At 56.3% G+C, this 25,487-nt stretch overlaps 1 protein-coding gene across 1 annotated transcript in view; it reads right to left on the bottom strand.

Moving 5' to 3' along the window:
• Positions 1-455: 455 nt before the first annotated feature.
• SDC3 (syndecan 3) overlaps positions 456-25,487 on the bottom strand; it is a 46,026-nt gene continuing 20,994 nt past the window's right edge. The window contains exons 2-5 of the mRNA XM_066204227.1: positions 10,896-11,013; positions 9,818-10,458; positions 7,794-8,064; positions 456-6,403 (exon numbers count right to left, since the gene is read on the bottom strand). Of these exons, the coding sequence (XP_066060324.1) occupies positions 6,237-6,403; positions 7,794-8,064; positions 9,818-10,458; positions 10,896-11,013 (1,197 nt within the window). The 3' untranslated portion in view covers positions 456-6,236. The remainder of the gene's footprint in view (positions 6,404-7,793; positions 8,065-9,817; positions 10,459-10,895; positions 11,014-25,487) is intronic.

The following is a 25,487-nucleotide window of genomic DNA, read 5'->3' as shown; positions in this document are numbered from 1 at the left end:
CTGGAGCCCCTTTAGGCCCTGCCAGGGGCTCGGAGCTCTCCCTGGAGCTTCTCCTCTCCAGAAGAGCTTTTCCAGGCTGTGCTGGGATCATCCACAGGTATGCTGGGATAGTCCAGAGCAGTACTGGGATCACCCATGGGTACACTGGGATGGCCCAGGCTGTGCTGGGATGGTCCAGGGCTGTACTGGGATCACCCATGGCTGTACTGGGATGGTCCAGGGCTGTGCTGGGATCACCCATGGCTGTGCTGGGATAGTCCAGGCTGTGCTGGGATCACCCATGGGTGTGCTGGGATGGTCCAGGCTCCTCAGCACCTCTGCAGTTTCCATGGAAACCATTGATTACCCACACCCTGATGAGCCCAGGGCCCGGCAGAACCTTCTCCCTCCAGTCCCGGGGCACGACAGACCCCGCAGCAGTTGGCACCAAGAACTCAGGCCAGGCCCTGGGCAGACAATGTTTAAATGACTTTATTTTTTATCTTTTCCTCATTTTATAAATGGGCACAGCACAGAAATAATTAAAAAAAATAGACAGTACCATTACAGTGCTAGATCCATTGGCAAAGATTATTTTTAGAGTCTTTTTTTTTTCTTTTTTTTTTTTTGTCATTATTTTTAAAGTTTTGGCCATTGAGTAAGAACAAAAACAATTAACAAACATTTTCTTTTCCTTTCCTTTTCAAAACAGACACTATGAAGCCATTTCAGTACTAAACTCTAGGAGAGTTATGTACATACAAAAAAAAGTTCTGTTTAAGATATGTCTCCTATTAAAAATATTTACATGCATTTTTTTTCCCCTCCCGGATTCATTGAAAGCTCCAACATTTGTAGTGTTCCAGATCTTTGTTTTGTTCTCCTCTTGGGATTGGAAATCAGCTCCAAAAAAAAAAGTGAAGTTGGAATTACTTCAATCTTCTGGAAAGGGAGATTTTTTTAAATTTTATTTTTGGGATGTTTATCAATGGATATTTTTTTTTATCTTTTTTAAAATTTATTTTATTTTTAATTTATACAAGAAGGTTGGATGTTTATTTACAGGAGGAGCAGTGGGTGATGGTTTATCCTGGAGATGTGGTGGTGAGAGAGAAGGGGGAGATTTTAAAAAGATTTTTCTATCAAACTGCAATGGATTCCTGTTTTTCGGGAGTCTGGTTTGATTGTCAGCTGGGCTGGGGTGACTTCGGCCAGGGGGGACCCTCAACGGGGGGAATTCCTGCAGGAAAAAGCCCTGGCGCCCTGGAGGTCTTGGGAGAAGTGCTGGAATGTGGGATGGGAAAAAATCGTTGTTTTTTTACCCCAAAAAATCAAAATAATGGGAAAAATAAACATGGAAATAAAAAGTTTGGGGGCTGCAGGCTGAGGCTCCTCTACAGAGATGGAGGCGCTGCCGGCACCAGGACTGGGGGTGCTCCGGAGCTCCCGGGGCTTTGGATCCTTCCCGGGATCCCATCCCGGGATCTGCTCCGGCCCTGGCAGCAGCAAAAGGCTCCTGATCCCCACCCCAGCTCATCCCAACCCATCCTCATTGGGATCAGGATTGGGATTGGGATCAGGATTGGGATTGGGATCAGGAGGGTGTAAAGGGCAGGGAGGGGAGGGAGGAGCAGCAGGAATTGGAGAGGTGGAATCCCTCATCCCTTGGGATAAGCGCCGAGGCTGGATCCCGCATCCTTTGGGACAGGGAATGAGGCTGAATTCCTCATCCCTTGATTCAGGGGCTGAGGGAGAATCCCACATCCTTTCGGACAGGGAATCCTGCATCCCTTGGGAGCGGGGCCAAGGGTGAATCCTGAATCCCTTGGGACAGGGAATGAAGGGGAATCCCAAATCCTTTGGGACAGGGGTCAAGGCTGAATCCCACATTCCTTGGGACAGGGGCCTGCAGAGTCCAGCACGTGGTGCTGGAGAACAAATCCTCCTCCTCTTCCTCCTCCTCTTCCCCCTCCTCCTCCTCGGGAGCAGAGCGCCCCGGCCCCGTGCCAGTCTATACATCTCTACATATACATTAATTACATACACATATATACACACACAGACACCCCCAGCCCCGTCCCCCCTCCTGGGGAGCTCATTCCCACTAAACCCCTCCGGACTGAAAGCTCAGCGTTCCTTCAGAGCCTGGCAGAAAACCTCGGAGCCCAGAAGAAGCCATGACAAGGGTGGCTGTGGGAGAAAAAGGGAATTAAAAAACCCTATTCCTGGTCTCGGCTGGTGGGTTTGCTCCTGCAGAAACCTCCGAGCTGGGGATTTGCGGCAGGGAGAGCTCGGAATGCTGGAGCTGGAGCTGAGGCAAAGAACTCCCAGACAGGGATTGTCAGGGGAATGGGGGAGGGAGAGGGGAAATTTGAGGCAAAGCAGCCCATCCTGGCAGTGATCCAGCCCCAGCCATCCCCTTCCCTGCAGCTGCATCCCCCCAGCACAGCTCACCACGGAAAGGTCCAAAATCAGAGATTTTTGGAGCAAAGGGTCAACTCCGTCCTACACGGGGACCTGGTGCTCTTTATGGAAAGATCCAAGATCCGAGAGATTTTTGGAGCGAAGGGACAACTCCCAGCCCTGTAAAACCCACCCAGGGCTGGGTCCTGCTGCTGCTGGGCCCCTTCCATGTCCTGCCCTTCCCAAGCTCCCCATTCCAGCCCTGGTTTGGGCTCTCTGCTCAGCCCTCCCCTTTGATCCTCTCCTCCCGCCTTCTCCTGATGGATGTGGCCCAGGAGTTCCTGGATATTCTCCTGCTGGATATCCTCCATCATTCTCCGGCTGCAATTCCAGCAGGGAGAGCCCCAAGGCTGGCACAGCTGGCAGAGCAGCCCACACCACCCTGCAGTTCCTGAAACTCCTAAAATCATCCAGCTGGAACAGCCAAGAGCCTCCCTGCGGCTCCAGCGCATCACACACACGCAGGAACGCGCGGGAAAGAGATGGCAAAGCTGTGGAAAATCCCTCGGGGAGCACAGCTGGAAGGACCAGCACATCTGGGCGCTGCTCCAGCTGTTCCTGGCTGGGGTCACCATGAAGGATGGGAATTTGGGCAGGGGGGATGATGTCAGGCTCGGCTTTGGGAAGGGAAGATGTTGGAGACGCTTCCGCCCATGCCGAGTTCATTTTCCCAAAGATCTGCTCCGCAGCCAAGTCAGCAGCTGGGGGACGGCTCCTCCTGTGTGGAGCTTCCTCAGCTCTTCCCCATCCGCCTTCCCACCAGGAATCCCTGCAGAGCCCCGGGGCAGGAGTGGCTGCAGGAGGGAGCAGCTGCCTCCACCTGCACCAGGCCCCAGCCTCGGGGTTCTGCTCGTGGAGAAGTGATATCATCCAGGGTTTTCTGGGAGATGGGCTTTCCCGAAAAACCCTTCGATGTTCAGCTCCATCCCAGCTCCTTGGAGGGAGGCACAGGGTCACATCCTCCAGGACAAGACTTTTTTTTTTCCCTTCAAAGACCAACTCCCACAGCCCCCGTGGAGCTGAGGTGACACAAGAGGCTGTGACATCATGAACACCACAAAAAATCAGCTCCAAACCCAAAAAATTCTCCTGGACCTCACATCCCTCTGATGGTGGAGAGCAGAAGCGTGGAAGCAGGAGATAAACAATTATTTGATCACTTCTGATTAGCGTTTTAATTGCCTTCACCTTTCTTTTTTTTTGTGTGTGTTTAGCTCATATTTTAATTACTGCAAAAGTCCTGCCCAGGCTCCTCTCACCCTCCCACCTCCAGCTTTCCTCACTCCCGAAGCTGTGACGGATTTAAGTGCCGGGATTACAACCTAACACCAGCTGAGAGGGACGAGGTTAAGCTTGAGTGAGTAAAAAAATTGTATTATGGAACTTCAGACTATTAAATAGGGGGAAAAAATGGAATGAAGAAGATTAAGGAGGCAGCTCTGAAAAGCAGCATTAAAAAGATTAAGCTGGGAGGGTTGTGGGGTTTTTTTTCTTTTTTTTCTTTTTTTAAGCAAGCTCCAAAGATTAAATTCAGGTTTTCCCAAAAGATGGGGATTTAGGGTGACCTTGGTGACCTTGATTTGGGCCACTCCCCTTTGTGTGATCCTAACAGGCAAAAATCCTCCAAATCATCACATCCAGGAGCCCAAACTCCCTCTGGGGCAGCACAGAGTGGTTCTGGGTTGGCACCAGGCTCCTTCAGAGTGTGTTCCCTCCCTTGGAGCATCCTTATCCCTCATCCTGATCCTCCCTCCGGGATGGACACGGAAATGGTCACTCCCAGCACCACCACCCCAAACACCCAACAGGGATGCTCCAAGAACCTAAACCATGAGGATTTTGGGGCTGACAGCTCCAAAATGAGGAATTAGAACTGATCCATGTGCGGGGCTCTGTTCCCTATCCTGAAGTAAAGGCAGGTCGTCATTTTGGGCTGTGTCCCAGGGAAAAGCAGCCCAAAGCTCCCAACTTCCCAACCCCAAATCCCACCCAAGCATCCCAGTGCACTGAGAAATTCCAGGGATTTCATTTCCTTTCATGCCTGTGTTACTGCGGGTGCACGGGAGTGGAGATATATATTTATATATATTTAAAATATTCATATGGCCTCCAATCCCATCCACAACCAAGCTCTTCTGTCTTGTAATCCCCACCAGGGCCATAAACCCCAAATCCACCAACGCCCTGAGGGGCCAAAGTGTCCCTGGCTCCGTGCAACAACTTTCCCCCCAAATTCTCCCATTTCAATTGCTCCAAGAACAAATCCAAAGTCTCCATGGGACCCCATCGAGATCACAACCACTGTGACAACAAAGCTTCACAAACAGGGCTCCAGCTGATTGAGAGCCACCTCATTGAAACACCTTAATTGGAACACCTTAATTGAAACATCTTAATTGAAATGTCTCAATTGAAACGTCTCAATTGAAATGTCTCAATTGAAATGTCTCGATTGAAATGTCTCGACTGAATCTGTGTGCAGAGACTGCTCTGGAAAATCCGACCTTTCCCGAAGGCACCAGAGGGTCTGGATCTGCACCCTGGGGACACCTGCGGGGTGCCAGGGTCGGGATCCCTGTGGGTTGTGCTGGGATTTAAACACCAACAAGGGAAAACCATCAGTCCCGGGGATTCAAACAACAGAGGAAAACCATAGATTCTCGGCCTTTCCACTGATTTTGGGATCTTTCCAACGATCCAATCAACCCTGCGGTGGAGCCGTGGTTCTGCCTCCTCTTCCTCACCTCTGGAGCCGTCGGGATCCCTGCTGGACCCCGAGGGGACAGGGGTGGTCCCTGCTGGGGTTTCCTTCCTTAGGCTGCATCCCACGCCTCTCAGAATTCTGTTATCCCCTGGGAGAGCCAGGGACAGGATTCAGCTTCTCCATTCCCTGCTCCTCCCTCAGGAATGTCCCGCAAAGCCGAGCTTTAGTGGTCACAGTGAAAACCCAGCCCAAGCCAAGTCCCTTCCTGGCCAAACTCCTTAGCCAGATGTGGATCCAAGAGATTCCAGGAAGTGGCCGGATGGCAGCGGCCTGGGATGCCCCAATGCAGCTCCACAAGCTCTCCAGAGTATTGATCCAAAGGGATCATTCCCAGCGTTTGTATTTAATTTCCTTTTTTCCCCACTCCAGGAGCGAATCCCAGGGCACCAGGTATTCCATCCCCTTGTGCTTTTCCCGAGGTTCCAGGAGCTTTGGAGAGTCGTGGTCTCTCTTCCAGCAGAAGGGGATTCCTGCGGAGCAACCAACCCCATTCCAGAAGAAAACCAAAAAATGAAGACGAGACAGAGGGAAGGAAATCTCCCTCCTTTACGGGCAGAAAAAAAAAACATAAAAGGGCAATAAATCCAAAGCAAGCCCCCTGCACCCCAGGGCCGGCAGGAGGTGTCCGGATCCCAGAGTCTGCGGTGGTGGTGGTGGTGGGAAAAGTCCAGCTGAGCTCCAGGCACCGTGGGCAGCCCATCCCGTGCTCTGCAGGGCATTCCCAGCACGGCCGCCCTGGCGCCGGCTCCTTGGCGTGGGCTCCGTGCCCCGTCCCTCCCGCCAGCAGAAAGGCCGGCGGTGCTGGGGGTGACCTCGGCGCTGCTGCGGGCACCCCGTGCCCCCCGCGCCAAGGACGCCTTTCCTCCTTCAGCCGCCGCGGGTTTCGCTTCGTAAATTCACAGTCTGATCCCAAAACAAGAGAGGAGGGGTGCGGGTGGGGGGGGAGAGAGACTGGATGGAGGGGAGGAGGAGGAGGAGGGTTTGGAGCGGGGAGGGAGGGAGGAAGCATGAGGCACTCCGGGCTCTCCGTCTACGCGTAGAACTCCTCCTGCTTGTCGGGCTTCTGGTAGGTGACGTTGGCCTGCTTGGGCTCCTCCAGGGTGTAGCTGCCCTCGTCCTTCTTCTTCATGCGGTAGATGAGCAGCATCACCAGGAAGGCGGCGAAGAGGGCGCCCACCACGCCGCCCACGATCACCGCTGCAACAGCGCACAGGGGACACGCCCGTCAGTGCCACCCACGGGTGTCAGTGCCACCCCTGGCCACCAGTGCCACCCCGGCTGTCAGTGCCACCCCAGCTGTCAGTGCCACCCCCAGGCATCAATGCCATCCACGGGTGTCAGTGTCACCCACGGCTGTCAGTGCCACCCCTGGCCACCAGTGCCACCCATGGCTGTCAGTGCCACCCCTGGCTGTCAGTGCCACCCCTGGCCACCAGTGCCACCCCTGGCCACCAGTGCCACCCATGGCTGTCAGTGCCACCCCTGGCTGTCAGTGCCACCCCTGGCCACCAGTGCCACCCCTGGCCACCAGTGCCACCCATGGCTGTCAGTGCCACCCCTGGCTGTCAGTGCCACCCCTGGCCACCAGTGCCACCCCTGGCCACCAGTGCCACCCATGGCTGTCAGTGCCACCCCTGGCTGTCAGTGCCACCCCTGGCCACCAGTGCCACCCCTGGCCACCAGTGCCACCCATGGCTGTCAGTGCCACCCCTGGCTGTCAGTGCCACCCGTGGCCATCAGTGCCACCCGTGGCCCTCAGTGCCACCCCTCTGGTCCTCAGTGTCACCCCCATAGCTTTCAGTGTCACGTTCAGTCATCAGTGCCATTCATGGCCATCAATGCCACCCACGGCCATCAGTGTCACCCCCAGCCCCCAGTGCCATCCCCCTGGTCATCAGTGTCATCCACAGCTGTCAGTGTCACACCCCCAGCCCGGCCATCACTGCCACCCCTGGCCTGGCCATCAGTGCCACCCCCAGCCCTCAGTGCCACTCCCTGCCGCAGCCTGGCTTCCAGCACAAAGACTCTGGGGGGGATCCTTTGGGATTCCAGCTTGGGTTTGTGCTGTGGAAATTTGGGAGCAGCCTCTGAGCAGTGGCCGGGTCACCACAGCACAGCTTTGGATTTCCAGGAAAAATCCCTTCTTTTTTTTTTTCCTGGAAATTGTGCACAACATTCCTGGCAAAGGCACGGAGACCCTTGGGACCCCCCTGCAGTGGCACAGAGCAATTTTGGGAGGTTGGGTTATGCCAGGCTCAGCACTGCCCCAGGTTGGGGGGATCATTTGGGATTCCAGCCCAGCTTTGGGCTTTGGAAGTTTGGGAGCAGCACTGGGCGCTGAGCTATGACCACAGGACATCTTTGCACTAAAATCCCATTTTTCCCCTGGAAATCCACCTCGGTAGAAGGAAACTGTGCAGAGCTTTCCTGGCAAAGACATGGAGACCCTGAGACACCCCACGGAGAAGTCTGGGAGGTGGGTGTGGGTTATCCCAATGGCCTCCCCAGGACTGTCCCCTCTCCTGGGACAGCGCAGCCCCCTGTGCCCCCAGACCCTGTCCCCCAAAGCCCTGGCCCCGTATCTCACCTATCAACACCTCTTTCCTCTCCAGGATGTTTTTCTGGGGCAGCTGAGCGGCCGAGTTGCCCGAGTCTATCGTGTTGTCCATCAGCCCCGTCTCCACGTTCCTGCCGGGCCCTGGCCCTGCCGGCGGTGTCACCACAGCCATCACCTCGTTCCTGAGGTCGGGACGAGTCGTCTCCTCCTCCTCCCGGATCTCAAAGTCCCCGCTGGGGCCGCTGCTGGCCGGGACCTCCAGCTCGCTGTCAGGGACTGTTGTCACCTCCCCTGGCTCCATCTGGGCAAAAGGACAAGATGGGGCAGGAGACAAGGACCAAAGGGTGTCCACAGGGAGGACCTCACTGACCAGGGACAGGGTGGGGGACGTGGGGATCACGTTGGGGTATCCCTTCCCTATGTCACTGAGGTTGTTCTGCAGTGACAACACAACCCCACAACCTGATAGTCACCCAATGGCTGAGGCCACCGTGGCTGGGCTGAGCCATTCCCTGTCCCCAGCCCGGGGCCTGTTCCCTGTAGTTCCTCCGAAAGAGATCCCACCCCAGACCCTGCACCCTTACAGGGAGGAGTTGCTCCCATTATCCCATCCCAGACCCTGCACTCTTACAGGAAAGATTTTCTCCCAATTCCCATCCCAGACCTGCACCCTTACAGGGAGGAGTTTCTCCCATTATCCCATCCCAGCCCCTCGGTTGGGCTCTGTCTCCAGAACACAGGTTGGGTGTCAGCGCACGCAGGTCACTCCTAACAGGAGGTGACACAACCTCCGTGCCACACCAGCACAGGAGGAGAAGGACTGGATGCTGCTGGATGAGCTCCAGGGGTCCCTTCCCTCTTCCTTTCCCCCGATCGTTCCTGCTGCACAGGGCAGGAGCAGGAGGACGGGGGTGCCCCATTCCCTTGGCAAGGAGGGGATCCCGGCCTCGAGGACAAGGATTGCCTGGGAATATGATCCATCCCACCCCGTCCATCCCATCCCTGACCCATTCACTGCCTCCTGCACTTCCCCTCGGGACCAAATCCCCCGGACTTTCCCCCTTGTCTCTCGGCGTGTCCGCTGAGCCGGAGCATCCCCGAGCCAAACCTCCCCGGGATTCCTCCCCTCCCGCCTGCCTCGTTCACAAAGCAGCATTCAGGAGGAGCCGGGGTTCAGGATGAGTCGGGGATCAGGAGGAGCCGGGGTTCAGGATGAGTCGGGGTTCAGGAGGAGCCGGGGTTCAGGATGAGTCGGGGTTCAGGAGGAGCCGGGGTTCAGGATGAGTCGGGGTTCAGGAGGAGCCGGGGTTCAGGAGGAGTCGGGGTTCAGGAGGAGCCGGGGTTCAGGAGGAGCCGGGGTTCAGGAGGAGCCGGGGTTCAGGAGGAGCCCGGAGCTGGCGGGGGCGGGGGTCGAGCCCTCTCCATGTCCCGCTGCCCCGGGGCCAGCGCACGGCTCAGCGCTCCCCACGAGCCGGGTTTGTGACAGGGATTAATTGAAGGTCAGCGAGAGCCCCGAGCGCTCTGAGCTCGCATTTGCAGGCGGAAAAGAGGGAGTAGTTTAGACAAATCACTCCACCTTTCAGTCAAAGCGGCTGCGAAGGGGCCCTGAGGGCTTCTGAATGCGAGATGGAGCTGAAATTCCTGCTCAGGACACCCGACGGGCTGGAAATGCACCATCGAGCCGTAATTGAGGAGAGTGTGGGACTCCTGGCAGGGCTGGGAGCTGGGACATGACACCAAACCCCGAGGAAAGTCGCCGTGTCCCTGTGGGATGTGGCGCTGCTGCCCTCCCGCCTGGGAAAGCCGCCCTGGAGAAGGCACTGCCGGGGCCACCGGGCTTGGTGGCACATCCCGGGTGCCCCCTGAACCCTGCCCGGGCTGAACTTTCACCTTCCCACCTGCCCAGGTGTTCCACTCTGGGAGAGCCCAGCCTGCCTCCACCTCCCTCGGAGCAGCGGCCGAGGATGGACGGACAGCAAAGGCCTCCCGTGGCCCTGCCGGGCCTCCCCCGGAGCCCAGGAGCCCGCGCAGGTGAGCGGGGCCGGGCCTCCTACCTGGGGGGCCTCAGTGGGCGGCAGCGTGGCGGCCGTGGGCGGCAGGGCCGTGCTCTTCTCAGGGAGCTCTGCAGTCCTCGAGGTGCTGGGCTTTGGCAGGGCCCTGGGCTTGGCCGTGCTGGTGGGGACGAGGCGTGACGTGGCCACCTCTGTCGGGGTGCTGGTTTCGGGGACGGGCGTGGTGGGGGTCTCCAGGGTGGTGGCCCGGGCGGTGGCCGCCTTGGTGGCCAGGGGGGGCAGGAACCTCCGGATGGTGGTGGGCTTGGCCGTGGCCGTGGGGGTACTGCTTGTGGTGGTGCTGGCCTCCGTGGTGGTGGTGGTGGTGGTGGCCGTGGTGGTGGTGGTGGTGGCCATGGTGGTGGTGGTGGTGGCCATGGTGGTTGGGGGCTCGCTGGCCGCGGTGCTGGTGGTGGTGGTGGCTTTCCAACTGGGCACCACCGGCGCTTCTGTGGTCCTGGGGATGAGGAAGGCGCCGGTGGCCTGCCCGGGGGTGGTGTCCCGGGGCGTAGGGGACGGCTCCAGGGGTGTGGCCACGGGCTGGGCGGCGGTGACGGGCAGCACGGCCGCCGTGGTGGGCAGCGTCACCAGCGTGTCCGTGGTCAGGCTCACGGCCGTGTCCAGCCCCAGCTCCGGCTCGAAATCTGAAATGGGGGGACAAGAGGGAGCAGTGGAACCGCTGCTGACGCATTTCCCTGGCATCACCCCCAAAAGCCCAGAGCCCCGATGGTTCCAGGCTCGGCAGGAACCAGGGGCTGTTTCCACGGTGGCCAAAGCCCCCTGTGGGAATGTGGAAGGGCCAGTCCTGCCCAGCGGGGCCAGAGGCTGAACTGGGACATGGAGGCACTGGAGCCCAACTTCTGGGACAGCTCCCATTGCTTTTGTCTCAGAGGAGAACTCCAGTGAGGGACAAGGGACAATTCCCCCCCTCACATCCCCTCTCCAGCCCTCCAACCCCACAGTCAGCCAGAGACCCTTCCCAGGAACCCCCAACCCCACGGCCAGCCAAGGACCTTCCCAGGAATCCCAGGGACCCCCCAACCATCCAGAGACCCTTCCCAGGGGCCCCCCAGGTACTCACACCCCGAGCCAGAGCCGGAGTAGATGTCGTCCAGCTCGTCTTCTCCAAAGGGATCATCGTCCCCAGAGCCCTCCAGGTCCACGGGCCTCTCGTAGTTCTCATTGCGCCAGCGCTGAGCCTGTGGCCAGAGGGACACGTGAGCGGCTCCAGCCCCACCCTGGTGACACCCCAGCCACCCCAGCCCCACCCTGGTGACACCCCAGCCCCACCCTGGTGGGACAAGGCACGGGAAAAGCCAGACCGAGGCAGCAGCAGCACAACCAACCTCCAGCTGCACCACCCAGAATCACAGTGTTTTCCCCCTAAACAACTCAGAGTGAGCTCACATTGACTCCAACACTTCCCATGGACAAAAAGCCTTTTTTTTTTTTTTTTTTTTTTTTTTTTAAACCCAACTATTCCTTTTGGAAGCTGTAAGGAAAACGCTCGGTTTGGTTCTCCAGCTGGCTGCTGTTCAGCCTCGATAATTTCCCTGCGTGTCCTGGCTCCGGTGTGACAGCAACACCTCATCAGCTGCCACAGCCTGGGAAGCCTCGAGAGGAAACAACACCAGACTTCAAATATTCCCCGGCTTCCCAGAGCCGCGAAAACGCGGGGAGCCCTCGCTAGCAGCGCTCTTAAACATCTTGTTTTGCAGATCAAAGTGTCTCCTGTTGGCGTTGCAAGGAAATGCTTTGACACCTCATTACAAGGCAAACAAGGCGGCTTTGATCTGCGAGATCGCATCAGATGTTTCAAGATGTAACGAGCCAGGTTCGAGCTTCAGTTTCAAATCAAGGCCTTGAAGGGTCCCCGTCGCCTCTCGGAGCATTTTACCTCCCAAAAACAGCTCGGGGTTTCTTTGCTTTCGCTGCAGCTTGGAGCAGGAAGGAGTTTTCAACAGTCAGGCAGAGAAATGTGGGGCCTGGCTGGCGTTCTGTCCCCACATCCCTTCTCCCACCAGGAGAGAAAATCCGTCAGCTCGTGGAGGGCAGGGGGAGTTGAGCTTTTAAGTGTCTGAGCTGTGTCTGGCTGGATCTGCTCCAGCGCTTCCCAGCTGGATGTATCCTCCCACTGGAAGTATCCTGCCGGTCTCCAACACCCCATGTGCTTCCCAGATCTCTGGGAATATTTAGCCTTTGCCCCCCAGCTGATGCACCATCCTGGATTCCCCACACCTGCTCACCAGCAGCTCGCTGGAATTTGTGATCCAGCAGAGTAAATCTGCAGGGATTTGGGAATGGCACAGCCCAAAAATACGAGACAGGTCACTGGAATTGATGGGAAGGCAGGGAAAATTGCCAGGGATTGAGAGGATGCAGGAAGAAACACTGGGAATCACTCTCATTTGCCTTTTGGTGTTTTTACACCAAAAGTATCAAGGCTCCCCAAGAAATGAGGAGAACCCGGCGCTGTGCAGCCCATCCCCATTCCCAAGGGTGGGATTCTCCCTGTGTGACCTGCAAAGCCTCTCCCTGATGGAAGCCACATGGCCCTGCTCCCTTTGTTCCTCCTGAAATTGGAACAAGATGAGGCCCTTCCAGACTCCTGGCTCTGGGCTTGGAGCAGGAAACGGGAACGGAAGCACCAGCTTGGCACAGCAGCTCCCATCTGTCCAACACCCGTCAGTGCATCCATGCATGCATCCATGCATCCACCCATCCATCCATCATCCATCCACCCATCCCTCCATCCATCCATCCATCCATCCATCCATCCATCTCACATCCATTTCTCCATCCATCCATCCATCCATCCATCCATCCATCCATCCATCTCACATCCATTTCTCCATCCATCCATCCATCCATCCATCCATCCATCCATCCATCTCACATCCATCCATCCATCCATCCATCCATCCATCCATCTCACATCCATCTCTCCATCCATCCATCCATCCATCCATCCATCCATCACATCCATCTCTCCATCCATCCACCTAACCCTAAACCCAAACAATCCCCAGCCAGGACCAGCACAAACCCCACAACAACCCCACAGGCCGGACCAGACCTGGGGGACCCCACCTGCGGCACAGCCCCAGCCGAGCTCCACAAAGACTTAAAGACTTGGGAACAATCTCCGGGTGTTCCCGGTGCACAGGGGGGTATTTGGGACACGGCTGTTCCCGAGGAATCCCCCTCATCACCCCGTTCCCAAGGCGCTGATGTCACCCCTCCCATCTGCAGCCCCGAGGGTTCGAGGTCAGGCTCGTGCCATAAATCTCGGGAGCAGTCGGGGTTTGTTTGGATTTAGAGCTGCTGGGATCGTTAATGCTCCGTGTGCCCCCGGCCGTGAATGGCCCCTCCTCCCTGGGAATGGGGGCTGCTCCCCCTGGGAATGGGGGGCTGCTCCCCCGGGAATGGGGGCTGCTCCCCCGGGAATGGGGTGCTGCTCTCCCCGGGAATGGGGACTGCTCCCCCTGGGAATGGGGGGCTGCTCCCCCGGGAATGGGGGGCTGCTCTCCCCGGGAATGGGGACTGCTCTCCCCGGGAATTGGGGGCTGCTCCCCCTGGGAATGGGGGGCTGCTCTCCCTGGGAATGGGGGGCTGCTCCCCCTGGGAATGGGGGGCTGCTCCCCCCGGGAATGGGGTGCTGCTCCCCCTGGGAATGGGGGCTGCTCCCCCCGGGAATGGGGGCTGCTCTCCCCGGGAATGGGGGGCTGCTCCCTCCAGGAACAAGGGGCTGCTCCCACTGGCCGGGCCGGGATGGAGGGGAGGGCAGGCAGAGTTTGCCAGCCCAGGAAACCACAAATCACTCAGGACAGCAGCTCCCACCTCCCGACCTGGGACTGCCTCCCCATCCATCCCAGCCCCCATTCCCAATCCATCCCAGCCCCCATTCCCAATCCATCCCAGCCCCCAGGCCAAGCCACAGCTGCCTGGATTTGTCCCAAAAGAGAAAGTTCATCCAGACTTTATTCTGCCCCAGCAGGCTCCGTGTGGTCAGGCCAGGGCTGGAGGGACCCTTGGATGTGCCAGATCCATCCATCCATCCCCAGTCCCCAGGGACTGTGGCAGGGACTGTCCCCACGCCACTGCAGAGGGGATGGGGCTGCTGCTCCAGTGGGAAATGCTTTTCCAGGGCACGGATTCATGGCTGCAGAGGGCTGGGAGTGTCACACAAGCCACGTCCCCCTCTGGATCAGTTCCCTCCCGTGGGATGAGGGACGGGCTCGCAGCGTTCCGGACGCTCTGAGCCCTCTCCAGGTGCCCAGTCCGAAGCTGAGCCAGGCAGAGAATTCCTCGGGGCAGGGAGGGAACCCCAGCGTGCTGCTGGTCCTGGCGCTGTTCCCCGTGTCACCCCTGTCACCCCGGCCCTGGTGGCACCAGGATTCCATCGATTAACCAGCTCCAGCCGAGGGCAGGCAGCTCCCATCCCTGCAGTTCCAGCTGCCCAGCTGCCGGCTCTTGGCAGGGGCTCCTCACCCAGCCCGGTGCTGCTGCATTAGGGAAATGAACCCCGGGATCAGGGCGGAGCTGCTGGAGGCAGCGGGATGAGGCTGGGCTGGGGGCTGCCTCACTCTTGGATGAGGAGTGGGAAGGTTTCAGTGTGCCCAGGGAGGTGCTGGCTGTGCCCAGGACTGTCCTGCACCCAGGGAACTGCTCCTGTCACGTCCCTGTGTCCCATGGTGTCACTGGGGGCAGCCCGGGCCAGGACCCGGCTCTGGCATCACCCAGACCCCAAACAACGGCCCGTTCCCAGACCCCAAACAAGGGCCCTGTTCCCACTCCCCCAGGGTCCCCAAAGGTCACAGCTCTGCCGCTATAAAAACAAGCCTGATGAAGAGCAGACTCCGGGGCAAGGCCAGAAAGTCACGTTTCACTGAATGCCCCCTCATTGTGCTCCAAACGACCCCAAAGAAGCGCCAGGCACAAAGGGTTTGGATCTCAGCGGTGACACGGCCACTGCATCCAGCTCGGAGACGGAACACATCCCCCACCCCACCCCAGAGGATCCTTTTCTCCTGGAAAGGGCGATCGGCAGGTGGGAATCATCACCCCCTTCCACTCCTCCAGCCTGGCTGGGCTGGCAGGGGACGGCAGCCGAGGGGCCCCGGCAGCGCAAACCCCACCCAAAGGCCGAACCCAGAGCCTTGGAAAGCGGGGGAGGGCGGGGAGCCCTGGGCCTGGCAGCATCCGGGACCAGCAGGGGGATCGGGGGGCTTCGGTCCCTCTGCATCGGCCGTGTCACCACCCAGCACGGACGGTGTCACCCACCTAGCGTGGGCAGTGTCACCCACCCGGCATGGACGGTGTCACCACCCGGCACGGACAGTGTCACCCACCTAGCGTGGACAGTGTCACCCCTGTGTCACCCACCCAGCACGGACAGTGTCACCCACCTAGCATGGACAGTGTCACCTACCCAGCACAGACAGTGTCACCCACCCAGCATGGACAGTGTCACCCCCGTGTCACCCACCCAGCACAGACAGTGTCACCCCCTCCCTCTTCTCTCCCCTTGTCAACACGGGTGACACCATTTCACAGGTGAAGAATGCAAATCTGGGGTCAAGGGTGTCACTCAGCCCCCCCAGGAGCAGATCCAGGGGATCCGGGGACTCAAAGAATGCAGGGCACAGAAGGGACCCTCCTGTCACCTTCGTGGTACCCCCTGGTCCTGCAGAACCCTCTGCATCTCTGACATGAACTTGGGGGACCGGGAACGCCTGGTTTGGAGCTTCCTGAATTCCCCAGGCAGGGGGTCGGGGCATTCCGTTACTTCGGGCATTTCCACTCCATGGAAAGGCTTTTGCAGACAGAGGATTTGGGGGCTTAATAGATGTGGAAACCGGGGCACAGAAGGGACCCTCCTGTCACCTTCCCGTGCGGCACAGGGATGTTCCTACAGACCCCTCCTCACCTCTGAACACATCCTGGGGGACAGGGAGCGCCTGATTTGGAGCTTCCTAAATTCCCTGTACCTCCCTCCTTCCCCAGGCGGGGTGTTTTATTATTTAGGGCATTTTCACTCCACGGGATTTAAAACTCCCTGAATCAGGTCCAAAACAGATCCCAGAACGCGCTGCTGGGGTAAAAGCTCTCGGTGCCGAGCGTCTGGCCTCGGGAGGAGGGAGACCTGGGGAATCAATCCAGCCTCGAGCACCGGGAGAGGCCGGGGAACCTCCCTGGGATGCTCTCGGGCCCTGCTGCGCCCCTCGCCATCGCCACGGCAACGGTCGCCATGGCAACGCCTCCTCCATGGCGACGCATCCCGCTGGAGCCACGGGTGGTGTCCTGCAGCCCAAAGCCGGGGATGGAGGATTGCGTCCTTCCCGGGGTTGGGGCAGCGAGATGGGGCAGCGGGATTGGGGACAGGCGGAGAGGAGGCGCCTCCAGCTCCTGGGGGAGAATCCCGATTTAATTCCTGGCATCCATCCATGGATTTGGAGGAAGGTGGGAGCAGCTCCGGCAGCCCTGGCTGGGAGGGATCTGCCGCAGGTGGGAGGTGACAGGGACACCCCAGCCCGTGGCTGTTCCCAGCCCTTCTGGCGGCGGGCAGAACCTCAGGAGTGTTTTCCTTGAGGGAATCAGAAAGGAAATCAAGAGCTGGCTCTGGAATGTGGAGCTGTGGTTTGGGAACTCTGGCTGAGGGGACAAATCCAGGTGGCCAAGTCCTTGCCTAGGCTCACTGGCAGCATCCACGAACAACCCCAGCGTGATAAATCCCAGGAAATCATGGATTTCCCAGGAGCCCAGTCCAGGTCCAGCCAGGATCCTGAGGAGCCCACTCATCCCACAGCCCCTGGAACCACAAGTGGCTGGAGATGAGGAGACCTGGAAGGGATTGCTGGGGATGGAGGTGATTTTATTCCATGATAGGAATATCTGTGTCCATCCAGCAGCCTCTGGAATATCTGGGATGTGGGTTGGGGTCAAGGCAGGCAAAGGGGAGCATCAACAGGGACAGAGGGAAGCAGCCAGGTCCACATCCCAACGGGGAAAAGAGGGAAGGGAAGATGGAATCAGGGTGAAAGCACCTGGAGAATGGGACAGGGCTGTGCAGGTGACACACAAGGATCCATTTCCCATCCCACAAATCCCCATCCCTTGGGGCCGTGCCCAGGTTCTCATCTCTGCATCCCATTCCAGCCCATCCCATTCCAGCCCATCCCATTCCAGCCCATCCCACTTCCAAAATGAACAGCAAAACCAAAATTCCAAAATCACTACACTAAAATCACTGCACTTTTTGGATTCCAGCCCCGGAGAAACTCTGGGAAGCCCAAACCCAGGGAAGCTCTGGGAAGCCCAAATCCCATCCCAGCAGCTCCGAGTGCCACGGGGACACCGGGACAGGACGAGGTGGAAGGCGAGAGGCCCTGCCAGGATGGAGCCAGTGGATCAGCAGCATCCCAGGCTGTTCCTGCCAGGGAAATGACAGATTTGGGAACACTGGAAAGCTTGGAATGGCACAGCCAGGGGCAGGAATCTGTCAGGAGCCGGAAGATTATTTCTCCAGAAAAACACTTCTACACTGAGAATATATCACCGGGGAGATGTTGATTCTGTGAATATTTTCCATGGGATATTTTCATTTGGTCACCCCTGAAAGTCCTTTTCTGGTGTTTTATACCGAAAACCTCAATAACTCATCCCTGCAAGCGATTTAGGGATACTATAAACAAACAGCTGGGATAATAGGAGCTCGCACAAAAAGCTGGACTGAAAACATCTGAAGCTTAAAAGACTCCACGATTCTTTTCCCACTCCAAAACATCACTGAATTTCCACTCCCCGATCCAAGGCTGGGAGTTAAAAATAAATCTGTTGGAAAGCTGCTCCGGGCAGGAACCTGGGAAAAGACCACCCTGGGGTGGAGATCGCCAAGGCAGAGCCCAGGAGGATGGACCGGGATTTGGGATGCGGGATGTTGGAAAAGGGGTTTGGATGCTCATCCCAGATCCCACTCCCCAGATGTGCCATGAGCTCAGGCAGCACCAGCCCCTTGTTTTGTGTCCCTTCATTGTTCTTCAGATTAATTAAGCCCCCAATTAGAGCTGCCCAGAGCCCAGCGCGTTTGGATTTAATTGGCCACTCATTTTCTGCAAGGAAAATAATCATTAACATTGATGGAGGAGCCGCAATTATTCAGGATTTGTTTGGATTCTCCGCTGCTGATGCGAGGAGCCAGGCACATCCCAAAAATGGACATGGATGCTCCCGAGTTTCATCATCCCTCAGGGAACACAACAAAACTCCAGGTCCAGGTATTCTGGGTCACACTCAGCTCTTCAAACTCCATCTCCTCCTCCTCCTCCTCCTCCTCCCGGGGACTGCCCATCTCCACTGTCATTTTCTATCCCAATTCTTCCATGGATCAGTGCCAGATCCCACCCCACTCCACAATAAATATCCCAGAGCCGGGGCTGGCAGGAAAAATCAGGAATTTCCCAAAGTAAATCACATCCAACCCCTCATCTCCAGCGTGCTCCACTCTTCACCTCCAGGAAAAGGCAGGAGGGAAAAAACGCAAACCCACAAACAAAATCCTCCCCTCCAATGCTGGCAAAACACGGGATGAGGAGGCACGGGCAATCCCAGGGAGCCTGGCTGGGATGGAACAGGGAACTGAGGTGTTTCCCTGGGATGAAACAAGTAACTGAGGTGTTTCCCTGGGATGGAACACAGAACTGAGGTGTTTTCCTGGGATGGAATCAGGGAACTGAGGTGTTTTCCTGGGATGGAATCAGGGAACTGAGGTGTTTTCCTGGGATGGAATCAGGGAACTGAGGTGTTTTCCTGGGATGGAACAGGGAACTGAGGTGTTTTCCTGGGATGGAACAGGGAACTGAGGTGTTTTCCTGGGATGGAATGGGGAACTGAGGTGTTTCCCTGGGATGGAATGGGGAACTGAGGTGTTTCCCTGGGATGGAATCAGGGAACTGAGGTGTTTCCCTGGGATGGAATCAGGGAAATGAGGTGTTTTCCTGGGATGGAACAGGGAACTGAGGTGTTTTCCTGGGATGGAACAGGGAACTGAGGTGTTTTCCTGGGATTCCCTGGAGTGGCAGATCCCCTGAGCAGCCCGGGGTGTCGTGTTTGGCTCTGGGTGTTTCCCCTCATCCCAGGGCCGAGGGTTTGGGGGAGCCCTGGCTGGGCTGAGGGAAGGGAGCAGGGGGATCCCCCAAGCCTGAAGGTTGGGAGAGGGAACAGCCAAGGCACAGGGGGGCTCTGCAGATCCCCCTCAGCACCCAAACACCCCAGATCTGTGGTGTCCTCTCTAGGGACACCATCCTGCTAATCCATGGGGGCAATGGATAGGACGGGGCAAATCCAGTGGGATCTCAGGGAGGGATGGGCAGAGTTTGGGACGGGGCACCTGCACCCCCAGCTCTGCCCCTGCTCTACCTGGCCAGGACACCCCAAACCTCCAGCGTCCTCCGTCCTCCTCCTGAGAGCATCCCGTAATCTGTGGGAGACAGGGATGGGGCAAATCCAGCTGGATCAGGATGGGCAGAGTTTGGGATGGGGCCCAGCTCTGTCCCTGCTCTACCTGGCCAGGCCTGTCCTTTCCCACCCCGAGGATTCCCGACTCCAGGTTTATTAATTCCCATGGGATTGCTCACTGCCATGGTGACACAGCTGATCCCAGAAATCCAGCCCTGCCCTTCCCACAGCCCCCGGACCACCACCCACGGGCACTGCTGGTGGCTCCCACCCCCTGTTCTATCCATTCCTGCCCCTCTCCATCCATTCCTGCCCCAGTTTCATCCATTCCTGCCCCTCTCCATCCATTCCTGCCCCTCTCCATCCATTCCTGCCATGGTTCCATCCATTCCTGCCCCTCTCCATCCATTCCCTCCTTCCCGTCTCTCCCAGCTGGAATTCCCCCCCTCCTCATTAAGGAATTGTTTTAATTTGCTCTGCTCCATAATCCTATTGCAGCTTAACGTGCAGAACAGTCCCGGGCTTTTCTCACCTTCCACCCCGGCTCATTCCAGAGCTCCCTCAGCTCCCCGCGGCTCCGCTTCCCCCAGAGCTCCAAAATAGGAATTTTTAGTGGATCCGTTCATTTCCTGCCCTTCCCGGAGCGCTTGGCACACGGATGGGCGCTGCCTGTAAAATCCCGCCGGCTCCAGGGCGCTGCTGATTGGCATTTCGGGATTCCCGCATTCCCTGTTTTCCTTCCAGCCCCTCGAGGAGCGCTCACCCCACCCCGCCGAGGGAATCCGCTCCTGTGCCCCCTCCCCAGGCACTGGAGAGGGAATTAGGGCAAGACAAACGGAGTTTCACGGGGTTTTAAATCGATTTTTTGGGGGAATTCGGAGTTCAGAGGGAGCGCATGTGCGCGGGGAGGAAAGAAACCACCGCGGGCCTCAGTTTACCTGCCTGCAAAAGAGCTGCAAAGAGCCCGGGAACAGGGAGCGGCTCCTCTCCCACTCCGGGGGTGCTGGGGACACTTGAATAGGGACAGCACGTCTAACCCACCTTTCCCTGTTTTCCCTTTCCCCCAGATATCCCTGCGACTGGATATGCACCTGCTTCCTTTCTTTAATTTATTTTTTTTCCCCTCAATTCTCCCTTTAATGTTTATTTTTTTTCATTTTTCATCCGCTCAGTTCCCGGCAAAGAGACGGAGAATAAAAAGTTCATTCCCAGCCCTCTTGTGTGGGAAGAGAACCCCAGAAATTTGCACCTGAAAGCTTCAAAACCAGAAACAAACAAAAAAATCCCCCAAATTCCAGGGTTTTTCAGCCACTCCTGAGGAGCTCCATGGGAAGTTCTGCACGCTCAGAAAAATAAAAGAACAAAACCTATTTTCCCATAAAGAGGAACCTGAGGAGGAGGAGCTGTGGGGAAGAACTGGCTGGGGAGCAGCCTCCACTCTCCTAATTAATCCCAAAATTATCCCTGAGAGGATTTTTCTGGGGATCTGGAGAAATTATTCCCATTTTCAGGACATTTTCACGCACTCCCCCCGTCCCTGCCCGTTGCCCAGGAAGGTGAAAATCACCATTTTTGCCCCCCCGAGGGTTGTTCTCCATCCCCTCGGGGTGGATCCGCGGAATTCCAGCCCCCCAAATCCCGCCGGGATCCGGGAGGGGTTTGGTGACAGCTGGAGCTGCCGGGAGCACCCAAATCTCCCGGCAGATGGTTGGGCTGATTACACAGCCCGGGTCACCGCGGGGCACCCCGGCGCCTCCAGCGGCTCCCGAGGGACAGGAAATCTTCCCTCTCCCAGCCTCGCATCGGGAGGGAGCTTTTTTTTCCCCTTTCCCACCACTTTTTGCCCATTTTCTGTCACTTTTTGCCCCTTTCCACCACTTTCCCCCACATTTCCACCACTTTTTGCCCCCTTTTCCACCATTTCCCCCCTCCTTTTCCCTCACTTTTTGCCCCCTTTTCCACTATTTTTGCCCATTTCCACCACTTTTTGCCCCTTTCCACCTTCTTTGCCAACGGGATCCCACTTTTTCCCTCCAACAGCCGAGGAAACACCGATACCCAGGAGTTCCATGGAAAAGTCCTTTCTCCAGGCTCAGATTTTCCTTCCAACTCCAGCAGGAGGGAAAAGGGGAAGGAAAACATTGGAAAACTTTTTTTTTTGCCCATTTCTGCCATTTTCTCCCTCCTTTTCCCCTACTTTTTGCCCTCCTTTCCACCATTTCTTTCCTTTCCACCACTTTCTGCCCATTTCCACCTTTTTTGCCCCTTTCCACCATTTTTTTCCACCAGGATCCCAAGGAAACACCAATACCCAGGAGCTCCATGGAAAAATCCTTTGTCCAGGTTCATCTTTCCCTTCCAGCCCCAGCAGCAGGAAAAAGAGAAGGAAAACATTGGGAAACTTTTTTTCCCCCCATTTTCACCAATGTTTTCCCATTTTCCACCACTTTTTTCCCATTTTCTGCCCTTTTTGCCAACAGGTTCCCATTTTTTTCCCCTCCAACAGCCGAGGAAACACCGATACCCAGGAGTTCCATGGAAAAGTCCTTTCTCCAGGCTCAGATTTTCCTTCCAACCCCAGCAGCAGGGAAAAGGGGAAGGAAAACATTGGGAAGCAATTTCTCTGCCCATTTTCACCATTTTCTCCTTCCTTTTCCACAACTTTTTGCCCCCTTTTCCACAATTTTTTCCCATTTCCATCACTTTTTTTCCCATTTCCACCACTCTTCTCCTATTTCCACCACTTTTTTCCCCTTTCCACCACTTTTTGCCAACAGGTTCCCGGTTTTTTTTTCCCTCCAACAGCCAAGGAAACACCAATATCCAGGAGTTCCATGGAAAAATCCTCTCTCCAGGCTCAGTTTTTCCTTCCAACCCCAGCAGCAGGGAAAGGGGAAGGAAAGCTCAGGGCAGGGCTGGTTTGATGTCTGGGACAGTGCTGTCCTTGTTCTCCACCGGAGCGGGGGAAACCCAATCCCGCTCCCTCCCTGCCTGGAATTCCTGCTTTCTCCGTGTTCCAGCGGCACAAAATTCCTTTAATCCACATTTTCCAGCTGCACAATCCACCCTGCAAAGGTGCTCAGGAGCTGGTTGACATTCCCTTCTCCCCCTGGAGCTCAAATTAAGGGAAAAAAAAAGGAATTTCCTTTTTCTGCTCAGTGCACAAAGAGCCCCAAACCCGGATTTATCTGCCCTGAGCTGGAATGGTTCAGCTGGAAATGGAATCGACCCTCCTTGAGTGGCCTCACCTCGCCTTCTGCACAAAAACGGGGTAAATGCAAATAAACATGAAATTTAAAAACCAACAAACAAAACAAACCAAATAAACCCAAAAAACAGATGAACAACAACAACCCCACGACAGAGCCGAACCCCAAACAAAAAAACCAAACCAAACCAAACCAAACCAAAAGACCTCCCACAAAACAAACAAAAAACCCATTAAAAAACCCTAAAAGAAAATCACCAAAAAAACCCCAAACCAAAATCAACAAAAAGCAATCCAAAAATTAAAAACTCCACCCCCCCAAAAAGTCACAAAAAACCCAAACACCACCACCACTAAAAAACCCCCAGCCACATTTTCATCCATATTTTTCCATCATTTTCACTTTTTTGCCCTAAATTTAATTCAGGGGTAATGGGAATATCTTGCCCACCACTTTTTCCTCCTTCCCTACCGATTTTAGACCATTAAAACCACTCTTTTCCTCTTTTCCACCATTTTTTTCATCCTTTCCACCATTTTTGCCCATTTTCCCACACTTCCCCCCTTTCTCCCACTTTTTACCCCATTTCCCCCACTTTTTTCTCCCTTTCCACCACTTTTTACCCCTTTTCCACCATTTTTTGCCTCCTTTCCACTATTTTCCCCATTTTCCATCATTTTTTGCCCATTTTCCCCATTTTTCTCCCCTTTCCCCCCACTTTTTCTCCCTTTCCCCGCACTTTTCTCCCCCTTTCCACCACCTTTTACCCCTTTTCCCACCATTTTTTCCCATTTTCCACCATTTTTTGCCCATTTTCCCCACTTTTCCCCACCATTTTTTGCCCCCAGGAGCCTGTTTGTTTTTTATTTCTCGCAGCCCCGGGGTCATTCCCGAGGGATCCCACCTGGAAGGGCTCAGGTTTCCAGCTGAAAGGAAACGTCTGGAACCAGCTCTGAGCCCTGACCTGAGCCTGGCCCAGCTCGGGTTTCCGATCCCGGCTCTGCTGGGCTCGGCTTACCCGGAAAATAACCGAGCCCCATGCCAGAAACGAGGGAAGGACAATCCCCTCAGAAAGGAATGGGGGTTTGGGAGGGTTTTGGGATGAGCTGGGAAGAGTTCCCAGGTTTTCTGTTGGTGTCAGGGGCTGTGGGATGGCGGCGGTGCCGGAAGGATTTGATCAAATATTTATGGAGCTCCCCGAGTTTGCTGCTGCTGCTGCTGCTGCTGCCAGGGGTTCAAAAACAACAACCAAAGAAAAAACAGCCCGCCAAAAAGCCAAAAAGCCCAAACAAACAAAAATCCCAACCGAAACCAAAACAACAACCAAAAAACGACCCACCGAAACCCAAAAAAACCCCCAGACAAATAAAAGAAACAAACACCCCAAACCAAAACCAAACACAAACCGACCAACAAAACAAACACCCCAAAACCCACCAAAAACGACCAAAAAACCACCGAAACCAAAATAAACCCACCAAGAATATGCCCCCAAACCACAAAAAGACCCACAAAAACCCACCACAAAACAAAAAACCTCCACAAAACCAAAAAAAAAACCCTCCCCCACAAAACACACACCAAAAAAACCCACCCGAAAACCTCACAAAAAGCCTAAAAAAAACCTCCACACGCAGACACAAAATAACCCACACCAAAAAAAAAACCAAAAAAAAAAAACAAAACAAAAAAACCTCCGAACAAAACCCTGAAGCTCTCCCAGGGCGGTGGAGCTGCAGGAGCTGCTCCCATCCCTCCTTCCCAGGGATAATTCCATGGGCACAGCGGGATGGGGGCGTTTCCACACCTGACAGAGACAGGAAAACCGGGAAACCCCTCCCTGGTGTCAGCCCCAAACCCCTGGGGGATCCATCCCAGGGATCCATCGGCTCCTTCCCTCCTCCTCCTCCTCCTCCTCCTCCTCCTCCTCCTCCTCCTCCTCCTCCTCCGCTCAGCTTTGCCAGGGCAGGGGCTGGGCTGGAATTGCCAGAGCAGCTGTGGCTGCCCCTGGATCCCTGGCAGTGCCCAAGGCCAGGCTGGACATTGGGACACTGGGAGGTGTCCCTGCCATGGGAATGGGAGGAGCTGTAAGGTCCTTCCAACCCAAATGATCCCGGAATTGTGTGATTCCATGGAGTGAAGCAGCAGGAGGGCAGAGCTGGGAGCTGAGCTGGTGCTGGGGGGCTCCAGAGGGAGAGTCCTGGGTCCCTCCATCTCCCCATCCCCAAGGATTGGTGATGGAAGGGATCAAACTCCTCCTGCGGGAGAGGGAAACTGAGGCAGAGCAGGGAGTGCCCGGCAGTGACAAATTCCGGCATTTTCTCATTAACACAGGCAGCCTTTGCTCTGCTCCAGCTTCCCAACTGGATTGGTGGGATGGGCTCCAAGGCCTTGTCCCACTACATTTCCATCATTCCTTCTCCCAATCCCTGGGTTTTCCCACTGGAAAAGGGGCAGCACAGGGATTTCTGCCCATTTCACTTCTCCAAGAGCCCAGGGCAGCGCTGTGCCCCCAGCAGGGGAGCCAGGCTCCAGGAGGGGAAATATTCCAAATTTCCCAAGGTTTTCCATGGAAAGGTGACCCCAGGGGCTGGAGGGAGCAGTCGGGGGGAGTGATGCCCATTCCCAGGGATGGATGAATCCTGGGAATGGCTCAAGGCCACAGAACTGAGCCTGGGCTCCCCACAGCGCCCTGGAGCTGGATCTGACCCAGGGATAATCCCATGCAGGACTGGGAGCATCCCTGCCATCCAGGGGGGGAAATGAGTCCAAAAACAGCCGGGCAGTGTTTTCCCAGAGCCTGGAATAATCTGGGAGAGGATCCAGCTGTCCTGGCCTCCACCTCACACAACCTCTCCTGGAGGGGTGAGAGAAGCCCAAATTCGGGGTGTCTGGGGGTGTGGGGGCCGTGATTGAGGCAGCAGCTCTGCCAAGCACCACACACGAGGCTCTCAGGAAAACAAATCCAAGAAAAAAAAAATTAAAAAAGGGAGAAAAAACCACCACAG

This window comes from Chamaea fasciata, unplaced genomic scaffold (assembly GCF_029207755.1).
Source record: "Chamaea fasciata isolate MVZ Bird 193981 ecotype frontalis unplaced genomic scaffold, bChaFas1.0.hap1 SCAF_26, whole genome shotgun sequence".
Lineage (NCBI taxonomy): Eukaryota > Metazoa > Chordata > Aves > Passeriformes > Sylviidae > Chamaea > Chamaea fasciata.
The sequence above is the reverse complement of the archived record's forward strand: the minus strand, read 5'-3'. Positions and strand labels throughout refer to the sequence as shown.